The 17,254-nt window shown below is 50.8% G+C and overlaps 1 protein-coding gene across 1 annotated transcript in view; it reads right to left on the bottom strand.

The window, feature by feature from the left end:
• Positions 1–17,254, bottom strand: part of Glp1r (glucagon like peptide 1 receptor) — a 39,522-nt gene that overhangs the window by 10,580 nt on the left and 11,688 nt on the right. The window contains exons 4-8 of the mRNA XM_075979762.1: positions 12,500–12,618; positions 12,057–12,163; positions 6,610–6,763; positions 5,540–5,699; positions 447–507 (exon numbers count right to left, since the gene is read on the bottom strand). Coding sequence (XP_075835877.1) covers positions 447–507; positions 5,540–5,699; positions 6,610–6,763; positions 12,057–12,163; positions 12,500–12,618 — 601 coding nt within the window. The remainder of the gene's footprint in view (positions 1–446; positions 508–5,539; positions 5,700–6,609; positions 6,764–12,056; positions 12,164–12,499; positions 12,619–17,254) is intronic.

Raw genomic sequence — 17,254 nt, 5'->3', positions numbered from 1 at the left:
AGTGCAGGACAAAGGTAGAAGTGTACGAGGCTAAGGGAAGTGCTCCACCCAGCCACAGATGCATGCAGAGTCCTGCAAGGGCATCACACACCCCACACAGAGTCATACACAGAGAGACCCATGCCTCTCCCCCATCTTCATGGACCTCTGCAGGCCGTCACATGCACACCCAGCATCATACACAAAACAACAGCTATTCACTCTGATGTTCATAAAAGCCATCAGGCATGTACCACACACTGCAAAAGCCAGCAAATATTGATCATCATACCATCCCAGGGTAGGTTCAGGGAGTAGAGATCAGAGGCTGAATTCACAAGCTAAACTCCCGCTGATCCCACGGATCTTCCCAAACAAGTAGTAAACTTGTGCTCCAGGGTTCAGGAATCCCATAGATTATAAGGACGAGACCCCAGCATGCCACTGTCCCGCAGCAGGACACTCACCCCTCATCCTCATAGAGGTATTTGACAACGCCCCAGGGGATGACAAACAGCAAAGGAACACCTAGAGGAGGAGGGAAGAAAAGACAAAGGGGAGAGAGGAGCTGGCAGGACAGAGCTGATGCCACGGTGCCCAGTTCCTCTCCACACCCCAGACCCCCACACCTCCAGCACTTCTACCTTCCCGGCCCTACAACCGCGCTTGTGAGAATGGAGGTGAAGGGTTTCACACTCATTTCACACTTATGCTCCGCGTTCTTCCTGACAGAGCTCTTCGTGGGCCAGCCCCTCCTGTGTGCCAAGTGCCTTTGTCTCCAGAATCTTGGCTGTGAGACCCCAGGACAAACACTCGAGTAGCACCAGATCAGTACAATGTGGTGGGGAGAACATGCGGGATGAGGAGGGGACCAGACACTCTGATGCCCCGCCCTCCTTTTTATCTGCCCACATGCTCATCTCAGTTCGAGTACTACTTCAGGTCCCTTCAGGTGTTTGTTCCCTTCCCCATGCACCTGTTCGAGGCCTAAAAGAGAGACAAGGCCTGTCCCATTTACACAGAGGTCTACACAATCAACAATTGCAGCCATAAGACTTCCCAGTGAGTGCCAGGGTTTAGATAAGCATCAATGTAACACTAGTAGGTGGTGGAGTCTTCAGAATATAGGGCCTGTGGGCAGTCCTTCCAAGAGGAGGTTTTTTTTCTTCCTGGCATGAAGGGGACTATTTACTCATCCATATGTACCCCAACACAGCAATGTGACACCCCCACAAGAGGCCCAAAGAAACAGGTCTGACTAATCTTTGACTTGAATCTACAGAATGGTGATCTTATAAATTACCCTGTTCTCTTTATGATAACAACTATCACAGGTATTATATTATAGCAATGCAAAGTTAATTAATACAGCTTATAGATAGCCACTTAGATGGTTCCCAGTGATTACTACCTCTGGGTATTCATCTTGTTGTTGTTGTTGTTGTTAGACAGGGTCTCAAGTAGTCCAAACTAGCCTCAAACTTGTTATTTTAAAGTCAAAGATGACCTTGAACTTCTGATCTTCCTCCATCCACTCCCTAAGTACTAGGATTAAAGACTTGTGGTTTGTGTTGTTCTCTCTCTCTCTCTCTCTCTCTCTCTCTCTCTCTCTCTCTCTCTCTCTCTGTTTCTCTCTCTCTCTTTCTCTCTCTCTCCTTTTCGCTATCCCTGCCTCCATTTGGTTAGGAGAGGAGAAAGAAGGGTAGTTGTCGTGCCAAAAGTGTTTCCTGACAGCCTGCATAGAATTCCCTACACCAAGGAATGGAAGGCTTCTGCCCACGGCTCCATGAGAGAGCTTGGAAATAGACTCCCCGGTCAAGCCCTGAAAGACAGCAACTCTGATTGACAGACAGATCTAACTAGATATTCTGAGTCAGGGATGCACAGCCAGGTTGAACTCGAGACTTTTGAGTCCAGAAACTGTGAGATAGTAGTTTGTGGCTCTAAGCAGCAAAGTTCAGAGATCACTGTTAGATAGCAATGGAAAAGCAATCCGGCTGGTTTCTAAGCTTTACACAATGGACTCCCCGGAGTTCGGTCTGTGCTTGTTAACTGGCAGGTGGGCTGTTCGCCTTCTCAGGGCAGATGAGGAGCTGGACAGGAGGAAAGGACACAGGTAGGCGCAGATTCTGGGGCTGCAAGCCTACACCACTCCAGCAACCCTCAGGCTTCCTGCATCAATATTCTCATCACCTGCCTCCACCTATGCCTATCTCAAGCTGGTCACGTGGACGACTGAAGTCGGTCACAATGTGCACATTGAAGTGTGCGGACACAGGTTCGTGTGTGTGGTGGAGGGTCTATGCACGCGCATGTGTGGTTTGGAGGCATCTCTCCCAGGTGTACATTTCCAGGGCAGAACCACCTCACAACCTTTCTAAACGCCGTCATCAGTGTCCTTAACTCATTGATGTCCACACAGTCACAGCTACTGAAAACTTGTGTGTCTGGATCACTGTACTGGCCCATGATTCAGAGAGGGGTGGGGAGAGGACAAGGGGAGGGGAGGGGACCTAACAACGGACCAGTTGGCCAGCTATTATCAGATCTCCCTGTTGGTCCATTTACTAATTTTGCTATTACTATTGTTTAAAAGGTTAATTACATTCAGTGTGTGTGTGTGTGTGTGTGTGTGTGTGTGTGTGTGTGTGTGAGGTGTCCATCTCTATCTATGCCCAAGGGTGTGTGCATAAAAATGTACATACCCATGCATGTGGGGACCAAAGAACAACCTCAGATGTCATTCCTAAAGATCTGTCTACTTTGTTTTTTGAGTCAAGGTCTCTTGGGGGAACCTGGGGTTTACCAGTTAGGTTAAATTGGTTCGCTAGTAAGTCCTGGGCATGCATCTGTTTCTGTCTCCACAGTGCTGGAGCTACAAGTGTATGCCACAACTTTTGTATGTGGGTTCTGGGGAATCAAACTCCTGTCCTCATGATTCTCCAGTGAGCACTTTGATCAAGTGAGCTATCCCACCCTATTCATTTTTACACAGACTAGCCATTCCAACATCCACAATACTTTATAAACAGGCATTCATTGGACTGAACAAATAAGGGGATAACCTAGGAGGCCTGGGGCATGGCATAGACCCTGCCCCATAGAATATGCCCAGTGGGAATGGAATAGCTATATCAATGAGAGAAGGAAAGCTCTCTGGACAAGACCATGCAATTTCTTAGGTCATACATGTACAGAAACTTCAGAGTCTACGTCCTCCATAAGTTACTGGTCTTTCTCTCTGAGAACTCACTCCAGAATGAGCCGGCTCATGTCACCAGCCAACCCTGATGAGATTCATCCATTCACTAACATCTGGTGAACAAGGACCTTGTAAAGAAACAGGGGCATGGCTCTGCCACCTACCAAGGTGACATATTCCTTCCAGGCTTCTGTGCTCTAAGACGAGCCAGGGGAGAGAGGTCAACCAGATGCACAGAACAGGTCCTGGGATACCATGTCTTCCCTCCATCACTTCTTTTTTTTTTTTTTTTTTGATTTTTCGAGACAGGGTTTCTCTGTAGCTTTTGGTTCCTGTCCTGGAACTAGCTCTTGTAGACCAGGCTGGCCTCGAACTCACAGAGATCCTCCTGCCTCTGCCTCCCAAGTGCTGGGATTAAAGGCGTGCGCCACCACCGCCCGGCTCCTCCATCACTTCTTGCCCTTCTGAGGATGCCCAACTGCACATGGAAGGCAGCACAAGTTGATGCACCTTTTAAGGGCTTCCCACAACTCCATCAGTCTTAACTTTTAGTTCAGCTGAGCAGGAAGCAAGATGTTTTCTGTCTATCCCGACTTGGGCTAGGCCTCCTGGCATGGTCGTAGAGCACACAGGTCTCTTTGACTCTTCTTTTCTCTCTGATTCTGTCTCTCCCCACCCCAGTTCTTCAGTAAAAGATGTTCTGGTTGGGGATGATGTTTCTGAAGGTCCTGAGCCCTGAGCTGGGGTAGGCAAGAAAGACTTAGCACCCTTCCCCATCCCTTACTTAGAGACCTCCGGAGTACCATATGTCTCCACTGACCCCTACCAACTCCCTGCTTTTCTGAACACATCCCTTTGGTTGGTCCTGCCCTTAGGTTGCTATGGTGACAGATACAAACAGCGCTGATGTTATTTCCCAGAATGGACAGACGCGATCGTCCCCCACACAGAGGAAGCCCTTCCTTGAGTTCTCCTCAATGGCCTGTCCCTGCACCCACCCCTAGGGAGCATCAGGACGCTCCAGATGCCCCACCTGATGGGTCTGCCTGGCAGGATAAAGAGGTCTAAGGAAGGAAGGAAGGAAGGGTCGAGTAGGATGGACTGGGTCTCAGAGGGGGAGGAAAAGGGACTGTCGGGGACCTCTGTATGCCGAAGCCAGGGCCACTTTTACCTGTACAGAGACCTAAGCCTGCTCAGCGGAACCAGCAGGGGCCTGAGGAGAAAAGCAGAGGCCAAGACTCGTGTTTGGCAGGGAGACAACAAGTCCCAGAGTCAGGAGCCAGCTGCCTCTTGTGAGCGAGTGTCTGCTCTGTTTCTAAAGGCCAGTTGCTTTCTGCGTCTTAGGGACCTTAATACTTTGATTCTACTAAACCCCCATTAGAGCTCCTCATCCCTGAGGTGGCTGAGGAGCACCCGAAGAAATAAGCAGGGTGCAAGGAGAGTGCCGAGGGGCTGAGAGGACCAGAGAGCAGGGCCCTAAAGGGCTGGAAACCTGACAGCTTCCTGGAGGGCGAGCTGGCAACCTTGCCATGAAGAGGGTGCTCTCAGCACCAAGCAGCATTTTGGAAGGGCCGATGCAGGACCAGGATGGGAGAGGACAGTTTGCCTTGACTGAGCTGAGAAGTGTCTGGAAGGCAAGGCTGGGAGAGGTCAGAATAGCTCTAGGGACTACAGGTTTGGCATAAGGAAGAAAGCTCTGGAACTTCAGGAGGCAATCACGGAGGGCCGACCACAGGCCTGTCCTTTGTTATGTCCCAGCTAGGGGTACTTGCTGGTCCCTCTGTGCGAGGTGTCCCCACCTGTCTCCCTGACACTGCAGGGCTCCAACCCACCCACCACACCACACCCATTCCCCCCTCAACTGCAGTCCTTCCTACGTTCCATGTGGCTCCCACGTGGCGAGAGGTAGAAACACAACCAGAAATGTTCCAGCAAAAAAAAAGGGCACAATGGATCTCAGTAGACTTTTTTTGGCTAGAACATTTCCAGCTGGGCTCCAGGCACATCCGCAGTCTACCGCTCTCCTCGGCTGCTCACCCCTCCCTACTTCCCTTTGTCGCGGCAATGGCATCCTATGTCAGCCTGTACCCTGCTCACCCCTGGCCCATCGCAAGGCCCAGGATGCGGCATCTCCCACAGGACCTCATGCTGCCCTGCACTGGGTGTGAAACGCTCTGGGAACTATGTCCTGACTTCTGAGAGTGTGGTGGCAGGGTTAAGGGTCAGGTAGGGGAATATTTGGTCATGTGAGAGTGGAAGCATCTATTAAGAAAGGGGATTTATTTGTTTTAAGGGAGGGTTCCACCCCTTGCTGCGGGTACCCATGGAGGTGGAGAGGTGAACGACAGTAGGCCTTACCCCAGCCTATGCTCAGGTACAGCTTGAAGATGCACTGCTCCGAGAACACGGAGAAGGCCAGCAGCGTGTAGAGGTACACGCCCTCCACCAGCAGCCAGTAGTAATTGGCCGCCACACAGTACTGCATGAGGAGGAACACCAGTCGGCAGCTTAGAGAGTCCTGGGGACAGAGCAGGGTCCCATGGGGACAGCAGCCCTGCTTCCCGCCCCACCTGCCGCTCCTCACGGTCCTGGCCTGGCCACTGTCCTAGCATGGTTAACATGGGATAGAAGGGTTTCATATGGCCAGGGCCGCTACTGGGGACACCCTCTGCTTTAGTTCATCAGCCCCCGCCCCATCCGAAGAAGAAAGCACCTGCTATTGCCCCCATGCTGGGAGAACTGAGCCCTGGAGAAGCTGTGGGTCTGAATTTATATACAACTAGCATATGGTAGGGCTGGGGTGCAAACTTGGGCCTGCATCCAGAGAAACCTGTGTCCAAATGAATTCCCTAGGGTAGAATCCCTTACCTTGGATTCACTTGCCCCAGGTGGATGGCGTCTTCCATCAGACTAGGGTTTCCCCAAGGTGGACTGCCTCCTCGACCAGACTAGGGGCTCCCCAAGGTGGACTGCCTCCTCCATCAGACTAGGGGTTCTCCAAGTTGGATTGCCTCCTCCATCAGACTAGGTTTCTCCAAGGTGGACTGCCTCCTCCATCAGACTAGGGGCTCACCAAGTTAGACTGCCTCCTCCATCAGCCTAGGGGCTCCCCATGATGGACTTTCTCTTCCATCAGACTAGGGATTAGTGTGTGTTGGACTGTCTTTCTCATCAAACTAGGTATCTCCGGGTAGACTGCCTTCTCCCATCAGACTAGGGCCTCCCTGTGGTGTATTGCCTCTCCCATCAGACTAGGAGTTTCCCAAGGTAGAGTGCCTCTCCCACAGCACTAGGGACTCTTCATTATGGACTGCCTCTCCCATCATACAGGGACTCCCTGAGGGCAAATCTGGGCCCCTTCTGTCCTCAGCCATCCCAGGCTTCCGCAGTGGACCCTCTCCCCGATGTCCCCAGGCCACACCACACACCTGGTAAGAGAGGAGCCCATCCCACTGGTGCTGCTGGGCAGCCGTGCTGTACATCCACTTGAGGGCGGCGTCCTTGATGAAGACGGACAGGGCGCGGAGGATGAAGGACGCAAACAGGTTCAGGTGGATGTAGTTCCGGGTGCAGTGCAAGTGTCTGCGGGAGAAAGCAGGGCCCCTCCCTAGCAAGATGGATAACACTGGCTCCCGAGCCAGCCCACACACGCATCAGGCACGTGTGCCTCTCTGGGACCATGTTGACGGCTTCTTCCCTCTGAGAATGCCTTTTTTCCTCACAACCTTGAAAACCCCTAAGAGGCCCTCAACCAGCAGTCACTACCTGTTTCTTACCTATACTCTGACCTTGCAGCGGCACTTTCTCTAGGACAGTTACATGTAACCAAAACACTATGTACATTGTAACCAAAACAATGTATGTGTCAGATCAGTTCAGGATATGACACTTCTGGACTGTTCTCTGGGGCAGAGTGTGTCTAGGCACATGGTAGAAGTTTAAAAGGAACTGGGCACCATGTCAGTACACTCCCAGATGAAAATGTGTAGCAGGCCTGTGGAGGTGGCTCAGTGGGTCAGGGTGTTCGCTCTGCAAGCATGAGGACCTCAGTTCAGACCCCCAGCGCTCATGTGGAAAATCGAGTGTGCGGCCCTGTAACCTCAGTGCTGGGTGGGGGTGGGGGTGGGGCATAGAGACCAGAAGATAGCTGGGGTTTGCTGGCTGCCAGCCTAGCTCCAGGTTCAGCAAGAGACTATGTTCTTAAGAGGAGACAGTGACAGTGACAGAGAGGGGTGGCCAATGGTTTTCCCTGGCTTCCACATGCTTGGTATGTAAGCCATGTGGAGAGCACACACACAACGCACACACACACATGCACACACGTGCACACACACATGCACGCACACACACATGCACACACGTGCACACACACATGCACACACGTACACACACACATGCACGCGCACACACATGCACACACGTGCACACACACATACACACATACCCCATGTGACAAACTGAGGGCACTTCATCTGCTTACAGGCTAGCTCCCAAGCAAAAGTTAACATCATTCTTGGCAGAGGATCTTGACAACTATTTCCTCTACAACCCACAGTCCCGTGAGGATGTACGCTATTGTCGCCTCTAATGGCTGCCCTACAGATCTCACCGCTACAACAGGGCCACGGAAGAGGTGAACCAGAACTGGTTATGGCTTACAGGCGAGCATTTTCGGAGGAACCCACAACAACGTACGGATGAACCATAGCAACGAAAGACTCCGGCAAGACTGCTGACGGCTTCCCTGACACATTCTAGCAATATGCAATAAAAGGAAATTGAAGATCCATTCAGAAGATTCTATTTGGTTTCCTGAAAATATCTCTAACAAGAGGATGGGTAAGATCATTATGGGCGACTTAATAAAATTGGCTTAAAATTATTAGAGAAGTCTTAAATTAGTGGGAAATACATAGTCACACCATACTTAGGAACAGAAATGCCACTGTCACGGTCCCATGTTAAATAATGATTTCAGAGCAGCTGTAATAAAATGCGAACTTTTTTTCATGGTACTTAAAAAATTTACAAAGAATGGCCAAAAGTCAAGAGAAGTGTAGATAGATAGCCACACAGAACCATCAAGTGGCCCTTTCCTGTAATCCCAGCACAGGATAGGCTGAAGCAGGGGGACCAGGAGTTTGAGGCAAGTCTAGCAAGACCTGTTTTCAACAAAACAGCCCTCAGGCTGGGCATGATTTGCACGCCTATCATCCCAGCACTTAGAAGGTGGAGGCAAGGGAATTCAGAGTTCAAAGCCAGCCTGGATTATGTGAGACCCTGTCTTGAAAGGATCAATACACAAAAGGGATCAGAACACAGGAGTCTTTGCTGTAAGAGAGCTAGGAGTTCCCTGTGTACCTGTACTGTGCCTGCACATATGTGTTCATGAACATGTGTATGAGTGTGCATACACGGGTAGGGGCTGGTGGACGTCTTCCGCTGCGAACCCTTACCTTCTGCACTGTTCCTCACACCAGGCTGGCCGGCCCAGGAACTTCCTAGGATACCCCCGTCTCTGCCTTGTGTGCCACTGCAGGAGCTCCAGGCCACAAACACGTGCCCCCAGTGGGTTCTGGGGATGCAAACTCAGCTTCCCACACCTGGGCATCAAATGTTTAACTGCCTGAGCCATCTGCGCAGCTGAGAGATAGGATTTCTTTTCATTTCTCCTTTGCTTTATGTTTATAAGTATGTGTACGTGTTTGGGCCGCACATACACAAGAACACTTGTGTGGCGGCCACAGGTCTGGGAACGAATTTGGAGGAGTCAGTTCTTTCCTTGTGCTGTGGATTCCAGGGATCCAACTCAGGCCATCAGACTTGGCCTTTACTTACTGGCCTGAGACCTTATATTTCCAATAAATCCTTAGGAGACAAGGTGCTGTGGTTCGGGAGCAGGGTAGATAAACAGACTGAGAGAAAGGGATGTAAACAACGGAAATCAACTTACAGATCCAGGGACCCTTGTGGCAAACCGAGACTACCGGCAAAGGCACACAGCAGTGGCCGCCTATATATGGAGGGACGGGGAAAATCCCTGATTCCCACCAGACACAAACTGAATTCCAGGAGGACTGCAGAGCCACAAGGGCAGAAGAAGACTCGGCAGCTTCTTGAAGGGAATAGAGCTGAGAGGCTTTGCAACCGTCAGATAAGAAAAGATCGTTGGAGGGAGAGCAAAACGAAATCTAGTCTTCAGGAAAAAATTAATAAATGCCTATTGACTGATAAAATAACTTTTATTAATCAATAGTTCCTATTGATACATTTTTACTTAGCAATAAAAATTGATAGTTGGCCAATTTCATTTCATCTAAGTGCCGAGCTCCTGTGTATAAAAGGCACCAGAGAATGAGAAACATTGGCATAGGTTAAGATGTCTCGGGTTAATATCCACATAATAAATGCCTAAAACAAGCCAAATAAACTAATAATAATAACAATAAAAGGCAATGAACAAGCAATTCATAGACTAAAGTATGAAAGAAACAACCTCTCTAGGGGTCAAAGAAAAGCAAATTAAAACCATAACACATTCTTCTGCATGCTTTATAGATTAACTTCACGTAATTCTAAAAACACTAAATATGAGTCTGGTACAGAGCCAAAGAAACCTTCCCCGCCAGTGACCAGAGCACAGACTGGCAGTAGCCACCTGGCAGGCCACCTAACACTAGCTAACAAAACGCTAAAAACCAGGCAGTTGGTTAATGGTGACAATTTCATCTCTGGGGATATGCCCTAAGGAAACACACAGGCAAGACCCCCAGAAGAAACCCATTGCTGTAAGGCTTGTAATTCGGAAAGAAAAATCAACGAACACTTCAAATAGCCAGACCGTGTGATGACAACGGAAAACAGGGACAGCTCAAAGGAAGGAACTAGGAGTATCTGTATCAGAAGGAATCTCACAAAAACACAATGTTGGATTCCCACCCCTTGGAACTGCAGCAGGATATGGTCACTATGCTGTTTAAAATATCAGTGAGCCGTGCTGTGTGTTGTTGCAGACCCTTAGTAAGGGAGTGCAAGGTAATGAGAGAGTGGGAATCAAGTCCTTACGGGCAAGGATTAGTTCCTCAGGGGTGGACACAGAGACCTGATGGATGGGCTTTGCTTTGTTTTATAGCTCAGGCTAGCCTAGAACTCTTTATGTAACCCAGACGGCCCTGAGCTTATGACAATCCTCCTGCCCTGATCTAAGTGCTGGGATTACAGGTGTTTACCACCACACCCAACTTGTAACATTTCGTTTTTATCTTTATTTTCCCTTTTTGTGTGTGTGTGTGTGTAGGTGTGTACATGTTTTCCCATGATTCTGTGTGCACATGTGTACACAGAGGGAGGCCTGAAGATGATGCTGGGACTCTTACACCACTGCTCTTTCAACTTCTTCATTGAGACAAGGGCTCTCAATCAAACCCAGAGCTACTGATGTGGCTAGCCTGGCTAACAGCCTTCTCTGGCCATTCTCTCCTTGCCTTCCAAGGCTGGAACTACAGGTGAGCCACCATGCTCGCCTGGCATTTTTGTGGCTGTCTCAGACTCTGAACTCTGGTCCTCACATTGATGTGGCAAGCATTTTAACTGCGGAGTGATCTCCCCAGCTCACCATGCCTTAGCTCTAAGCATTGATTCCTGTATGTATTTTCACTAAACTTTTGACTCTGAAATGGTTCACAATAAAGGAATATTTAACATGATTTGACTATGAAATATGACTGGGATGTGCTGACTTTGGTGGTGGGCTATTTCAGGAGTGCTGAACACTGTAGGGGATGGAGCCTAACTGGAGGAAGTAAGTCACTGGGGTGGTGGGGTACCTTCCCCTCTCTATCTCCTGTTCATCACGAGATGAACAGCTCCCTTTGGCACACAGTCTCATGGCCATGATTTTCTATACAATCCCATAGGAGTCAAGAAACAAAACAAACAAACAAACAAAAAAACATCAGCCAGAACAAATATTTCCACTCTGAAACTGTCCTAGCATGCATCTCTTGGGCACATAAAAGTAGCTCACGCAATACTCATCCAACGATTGTGTCTCGAGAACACTAATGGTATGTCTACTATTGTGCCAGCTGCTTTAGAGACAGGAGGAAAACCACATCCCCTGTTTCTATTAAATATTTATGTTTGTTGTTTTAAATATGTGTATGTTGGGAGAGTGTGAGCACATGCGTGCAGGTCCCACAGAGTCCAGAAGAGGGCATCAGATCCCCTAGAGCTGAAGTTACAGGTGGTTGTGAGCTGCCCAGCATGGGTATTGGGAACTGAACCAGGGTTCTCTGTAAGAGTGGTTTGTGTATATGCTCTTACCTGCAGAGCAATCTCTCTAGTCCAACAACTCTTATTCTTGATGATCAATATCCCGAGGATTCTGCCCTCATAATTTTTCTGACCCTAAACTTAGTTCCCCTCACCCTCAGTTATCCCAGAGAGATTAAGGAAGCTGCTTCCCAGCCCCTCCTCAGAGGGTCAAGGCCCAAAAAAGAACTTTCCAGTGGCATTAATAAGCTCCAAGACAGTAGAACCTCTAGCTACTGAGACTTTGCTAAAATCATGCTGAATTATCGATTATTATCTGCTTGGTGGATGTGACTTCTTAGAATTCCCCATTATCTTATCACCCACCGTTACGACTCGTGTGTGTGAGTGTGTGTATGCGGGCGCACGTGCAATTTTTTAGTGTGCAGATGCACAGTGACACAGTGGAGACTAGACTGAACTCATGTTTTCCAGGAAGTCCTAGAAAGCAGACCCGCCCCCCCTCCCCACCCGTTGCTTCTGTTGCTTTGGTTTGGAATTCCTCTCCTCGGGAGCTGAGCACAGGGCAGCCCCCTCCCTCCTAGGCTTGAGCTCTCCTTACCTGAAGCCAACAAGGATGGCTGAGGCAATGACCAAGGCGGAGAAGGAAAGTGCGTATCCCACAGTGTAGATAATGTACAGCGACAGTAGCTGTTCCTCGGGGGAGTTCTGCGTACACAGAAGGACACAAGGATGTGTGCATGCCCCGTGAGCCTCCTTCTCCCATAACCCTCATTCCGGGTCCAGGGACTGAGGTGACCTGGGGCCCGACTTGAGATTCCACAATCAAGAAAGAGAATGACCTGCGGAAGTGGTCCAGAGATGTTTACAACCTGGCTCCTAGGTGAGCACACATCACCTTTGGCCAGACAGCAGATGTGCAGAGTCACCCGAAGCAGGGGGACAGATGTGACAATGGCCAGCCCCGCCCAAAGCCTAGAGTCTCTGCTCCCATGGAGCAGACACCCCGCTGCCCCTTCCCAGGCTCAGAACCCGTCAGCTCACTCTCTCCCCTCGCTTGGACTCTTCACACTCCGACAGGTCCCTCCAGGGCAGGCTGGAGTTGTCCTTGTGTAGCCAGAGACCCTCAGCTGTGCAGAACCGGTACACATGGCCCTGAAGCACTAGAGGAGGGAGACAGGGCAGCTGAGGCTCAGCCTAGAAATGAGCAGTCCACCCACTGTTGTCCTATCCTTTCCTCTCAGGGGGACCCTGCTCCATTAGGGCTGACCCTTAGTTAGTAACAGGCACACACACATGCACACACACACACACACACAAGCATATGCATGCAGGCATGCGCGCACACATGTACCATGATGGTCCAGGATTGCACAGCAAGGATCACCCAGTCACCCTCAGCTGTGCCTCTTAGTCCCCCAGGGACACAGTTGAGTGAATCCATAGCTTTTAGACAAGATATCTATATCTTATCCCCAGCCTCAAATCACAGTATTGACAAGGTCTGATGCCGAGCAGAAGGGACTCTGCAATCACAATCACCCCCTATGATTTCTAATATTCTGGACTCAGTCCTTCAGCCTCCTGCATTCTTTTTGGGGGAACAGACAGTTCTAAGAGCAAAGATGGCACTGAACTTATAAGAACAGAATTAAAGCAGCCTCTACCTTAGGGAGCCCCAGTCTGAGGAGACGTGGCCTGCCATCAGGGAGCCCCAGTCTGAGGAGACGTGGCCTGCCATCAGGGAGCCCCAGTCTGAGGAGACGTGGCCTGCCATCAGGGAGCTACAGTCTGAGGAGACGTGGCCTGCCATCAGGGAGCCCATCTGAGGAGACGTGGCCTGCCATCAGGGAGCTCCAGTCTGAGGAGATGTGGCCTGCCATCAGGGAGCTCCAGTCTGAGGAGATGTGGCCCGCCATCAGGGAGCTACAGTCTGAGGAGACGTGGCCTGCCATCAGGGAGCCCATCTGAGGAGATGTGGCCTGCCATCAGGGAGCCCATCTGAGGAGATGTGGCCCGCCATCAGGGAGCTACAGTCTGAGGAGACGTGGCCCGCCATCAGGGAGCCCATCTGAGGAGATGTGGCCCGCCATCAGGGAGCCCATCTGAGGAGATGTGGCCTGCCATCAGGGAGCTCCAGTCTGAGGAGACGTGGCCTGCCATCAGGGAGACCATCTGAGGAGACGTGGCCTGCCATCAGGGAGCTCCAGTCTGAGGAGATGTGGCCTGCCATCAGGGAGCTCCAGTCTGAGGAGACGTGGCCTGCCATCAGGGAGCTCCAGTCTGAGGAGACGTGGCCTGCCATCAGGGAGCCCATCTGAGGAGATGTGGCCTGCCATCAGGGAGCCCATCTGAGGAGACGTGGCCTGCCATCAGGGAGCTCCAATCTGAGGAGATTCAGACTTCCTCTCTAAGGCCTCTAAAAGAAGCATAAAGTCTCATGGTGCCATCATAACCATTGCTCTTGGAAATTTTCCCTTCAGGCGGGGAGACAAGGCTTGCTCCTTCACGTAACCCCTAGTCCTGTGTCCCAGAAGAAACTGCTCTTTGAGTCCCTAACCTGTGAGAGAAGGCGACCAACAACCCAGGCCCTGCCCTCATGCAGCTCCCAGAGAAGAACGGTGAAAAGGGAAATGAAGGGGGAAGCAACACAGGCTCCACAGAGCTGGGAGTGGGCTGTCAGCTGTGGTCTTCACAGCCACTTGACTATCGGGGTTCTGGGGCAGTCCCCATCATGCCCCTACTAAGGACCTGTGGACCTGTCTAGGGAGATGAGGGAGAGGAGTGGCTTTTGGCCCAAGACGCCATGTAAGAGCAGCAGAGAGGTCTATTCATCTAGGAAATGTCTCACTCACTGTCTTCCTGCAGGAAAACTTAAATCTTTCACCAGGGCCAAGGAACAGGGTGGGGGTAGGGATGGGGACCAAGAAGTTGCAGGAGGTGGGGTTAGTGCAGGAGAGTGAGGAGGGCAGAAGTCAGGGACTGACTGCAGGTGATTTAGATTCTGTAAGACTAACTTGAATTAGCGGAGTGCATGAGCTGGTGGAGATGCCTGCTACCAGGCCTGCTGTCTTGAGTTCAGTTCTCGGGCCTCACATGCTAAGAAGAAAGAACCAGCTCCCACAAGCTGTCCTCTGACCTCTACATGAAGGTCGCAGCATGTGCCTCCACTAAATGAGCACATAGATGGAATAAAATAGTTTAAAGACCAAAAGATTTGAAGGACCGGCTATGGGTGGCAGGCAGTGTGAAAAGGAGCCGGGAGTGGGGGTGGGGTGGGGTGGATACAGAAGTCACCAAGAGCCCTCAGTGACCATAGCTGGTCAGGGTTGAGGTGGAGAGATTGTCACTAGGAAGAGGCTGATTAATATATGTAAATACCGGAGTGGCAGCTGCACCCTGTGGGACCCGCGTCCCCAAGGGACACTCCCCCTCCCCCCAGGGGCAGCCTCAGCACAGAAACCAATCTCCCGGACCATTGTTATGTGCAGGGAGCCTCCCTGTTGGTCCTGTGACAGCCTCTTGCAGTGCGGTCATGCACCTGCCAATCAGGCCTTATTCTTAACACCAGCTCTGCCACTCAGCACCCATATGGGCAGTCCTCACACCCTTCTCCCTCTTCCTCTCCTCCCTTCACGAATAGCCTGAGGCGGATATCTCTCCAGGAAAGATGGTATCGGAGCAAATCAGCTTTGGAGTGTGAGTGCTGTGAGAGGAGCCTGCACAGATGCATGCGTGTGTGTGTGTGTGTGTGTGTGTATGTGTGTGTGTGTGTGTATGTGTGTGTACGTGCACATGCATGCATGGAGGCCAGAAGTTGATGGTGGAGGCCAGGTGTCTCCCCCACAACCGTCTGACTTTTTGAACGGGGTTTTTCATTGAACCTGGAGCAGACTAGCTGGCCAGCCAGCCACTCCCCTGTGCAGACACATCCCACCACATCCAGCTTTTTACATGGTGCTGGGGATCTAAATTTGGGGCCTCTTGCTTGCACACAAGCACTTGACCAGCTAAATCATCTCCTCAGTTGGAAACTTGCATTTTCAGTGACGTTAACAGAACCCCAAGAATCTGATGGCGGCTTGTCCACTGATGGTGGCTCGACTCGTGGCTAGTAGTGCATTGAGTCCCAGAAGCATCTCTAGGGACTTAACAAATGATTGGGTACATATAAAGGCAGGGGAGGGCAGATACATGGTCTCATTTAGCATCTTGAAGGGCCACCCTCAGATTCCCAAATGGTTTTCTTATCTGTTGCATGGATGCTTAAAATTTCTTAATGGGAGTCCAAACTTCTGGTAGATAACAAAGCCTGTTTTTGGCTATAGATAGACCCCAAGAAGGGTGATGGGACCTGGGCCTAACTTTATGGGAATGACATTGGTATCAGAACCTGCTCTGCAGTCTGAATGGGAGGAAGTGGGGAGTGGCATGGGGAGAAGGAACCTTGGGAACTAGAAGAAGGGAGAAAACACAGCACTAGATTCTTCCTACAGCAGGCACAAACCCCAACATATAGTAGACACTGTACCCTACATGCATTGTGCACACAGTAGATATTGTACCCTACATGCACAGTGCACATAGTAGGTACTGTACCCTGTATGCACTGTGCACACAGGAGGCACTGCATCCTACATGCACTGTGCACATAGTAGGCACAGAGCCCTACACATACTGTGCACAGAGTAGGCACTGTACAATTGTAGATTTCCCCCCTATACCACTGCATATGTTGTCTCCAAAGGCTGTATTTACTCACAGAATCACGTCTTGAATACCTACTGTATGCCAGCACCTTAGAACATCACAGGCACCTCACCAGGTTAACCATTTCACAGATGAAAGCACCAAGCCTCTGAGTAGCCAAGAGATCTACCTTCTCAAGCCTAGGCAGATAGGAAGACACACAGGTAGGGTTCTAACTCCCAGCTCTCCGCCTCCAGGAGCCAAAAGTTAGCAGCCAGAGTTGTGCCAAGAGTCAACCATGGCCAGGTGCCATTTTCCCCGGTCTTTCCCCTGGGTTTGGATTTTCACACATGCCACTGTGGCCCCTGGACAGACTGCATAGCTCTGGGCTCTCTGCTCAGGGCCAGCTTGGGGGCAAGAAGGTAGTGTGTGCACTGATGTGTGCCTTCTTGGCTTAGCGTCAAGAGATCACTGTGTCCCAGAGAAGCGCAGTCTACAAATTCATCTGTCAGTTAGCCCTCATTAACATCAAATATTAAAAGCTGCGACTGGATACTGGCTGAGCCCATAGTCCCCAAATGCCCTTCTTGGCTGGAGGTGGGTGGTCTGGGCAAAGCCCTGCTTATCAGTCCAGCTTTATCTGGCCTGTGAGGAGCTGGCCAATCACAGCCACGGGCTTGGCTTGGTCTAGTCAATACGAGGAGACAACCAGGCGGCCACATGCCAGGAGGCCCAGGCATATTTCATTAAGTCAGCCCCTGGTGCTGGAAATAAAACCCCCAATTAAACACTTCGCCTCCCGGAAGCTGCCACGGCGTCTGTAATCAAGCTAACAGCCACCCTTCCACGTGGACGGCGGGCACTCAAAGTGGTGGAGAGCTGCTCATGAATCTATTAGCTCCTGCACCCTGGCAACAGAGGTGGCTAGCAAGGGCCGTGGGGCCCCCATTTTGCAGATGGAGATGCTGAGGGTCAGCGAGGCTGGCATCCCTCCCAAACGTGACAGGATGGGGCAGGGTCAAAGACAGGGGCCAGCTCTGGGTGGGGGTAGAGAGAAACTTGGACCATCGGGGCTTAACAAGAGGCCAGGTTCAGGAGTCCAGACCCAAT

This window comes from Microtus pennsylvanicus, chromosome 7 (assembly GCF_037038515.1).
Source record: "Microtus pennsylvanicus isolate mMicPen1 chromosome 7, mMicPen1.hap1, whole genome shotgun sequence".
Lineage (NCBI taxonomy): Eukaryota > Metazoa > Chordata > Mammalia > Rodentia > Cricetidae > Microtus > Microtus pennsylvanicus.
This window is presented reverse-complemented; position numbering and strand designations above follow the sequence as displayed.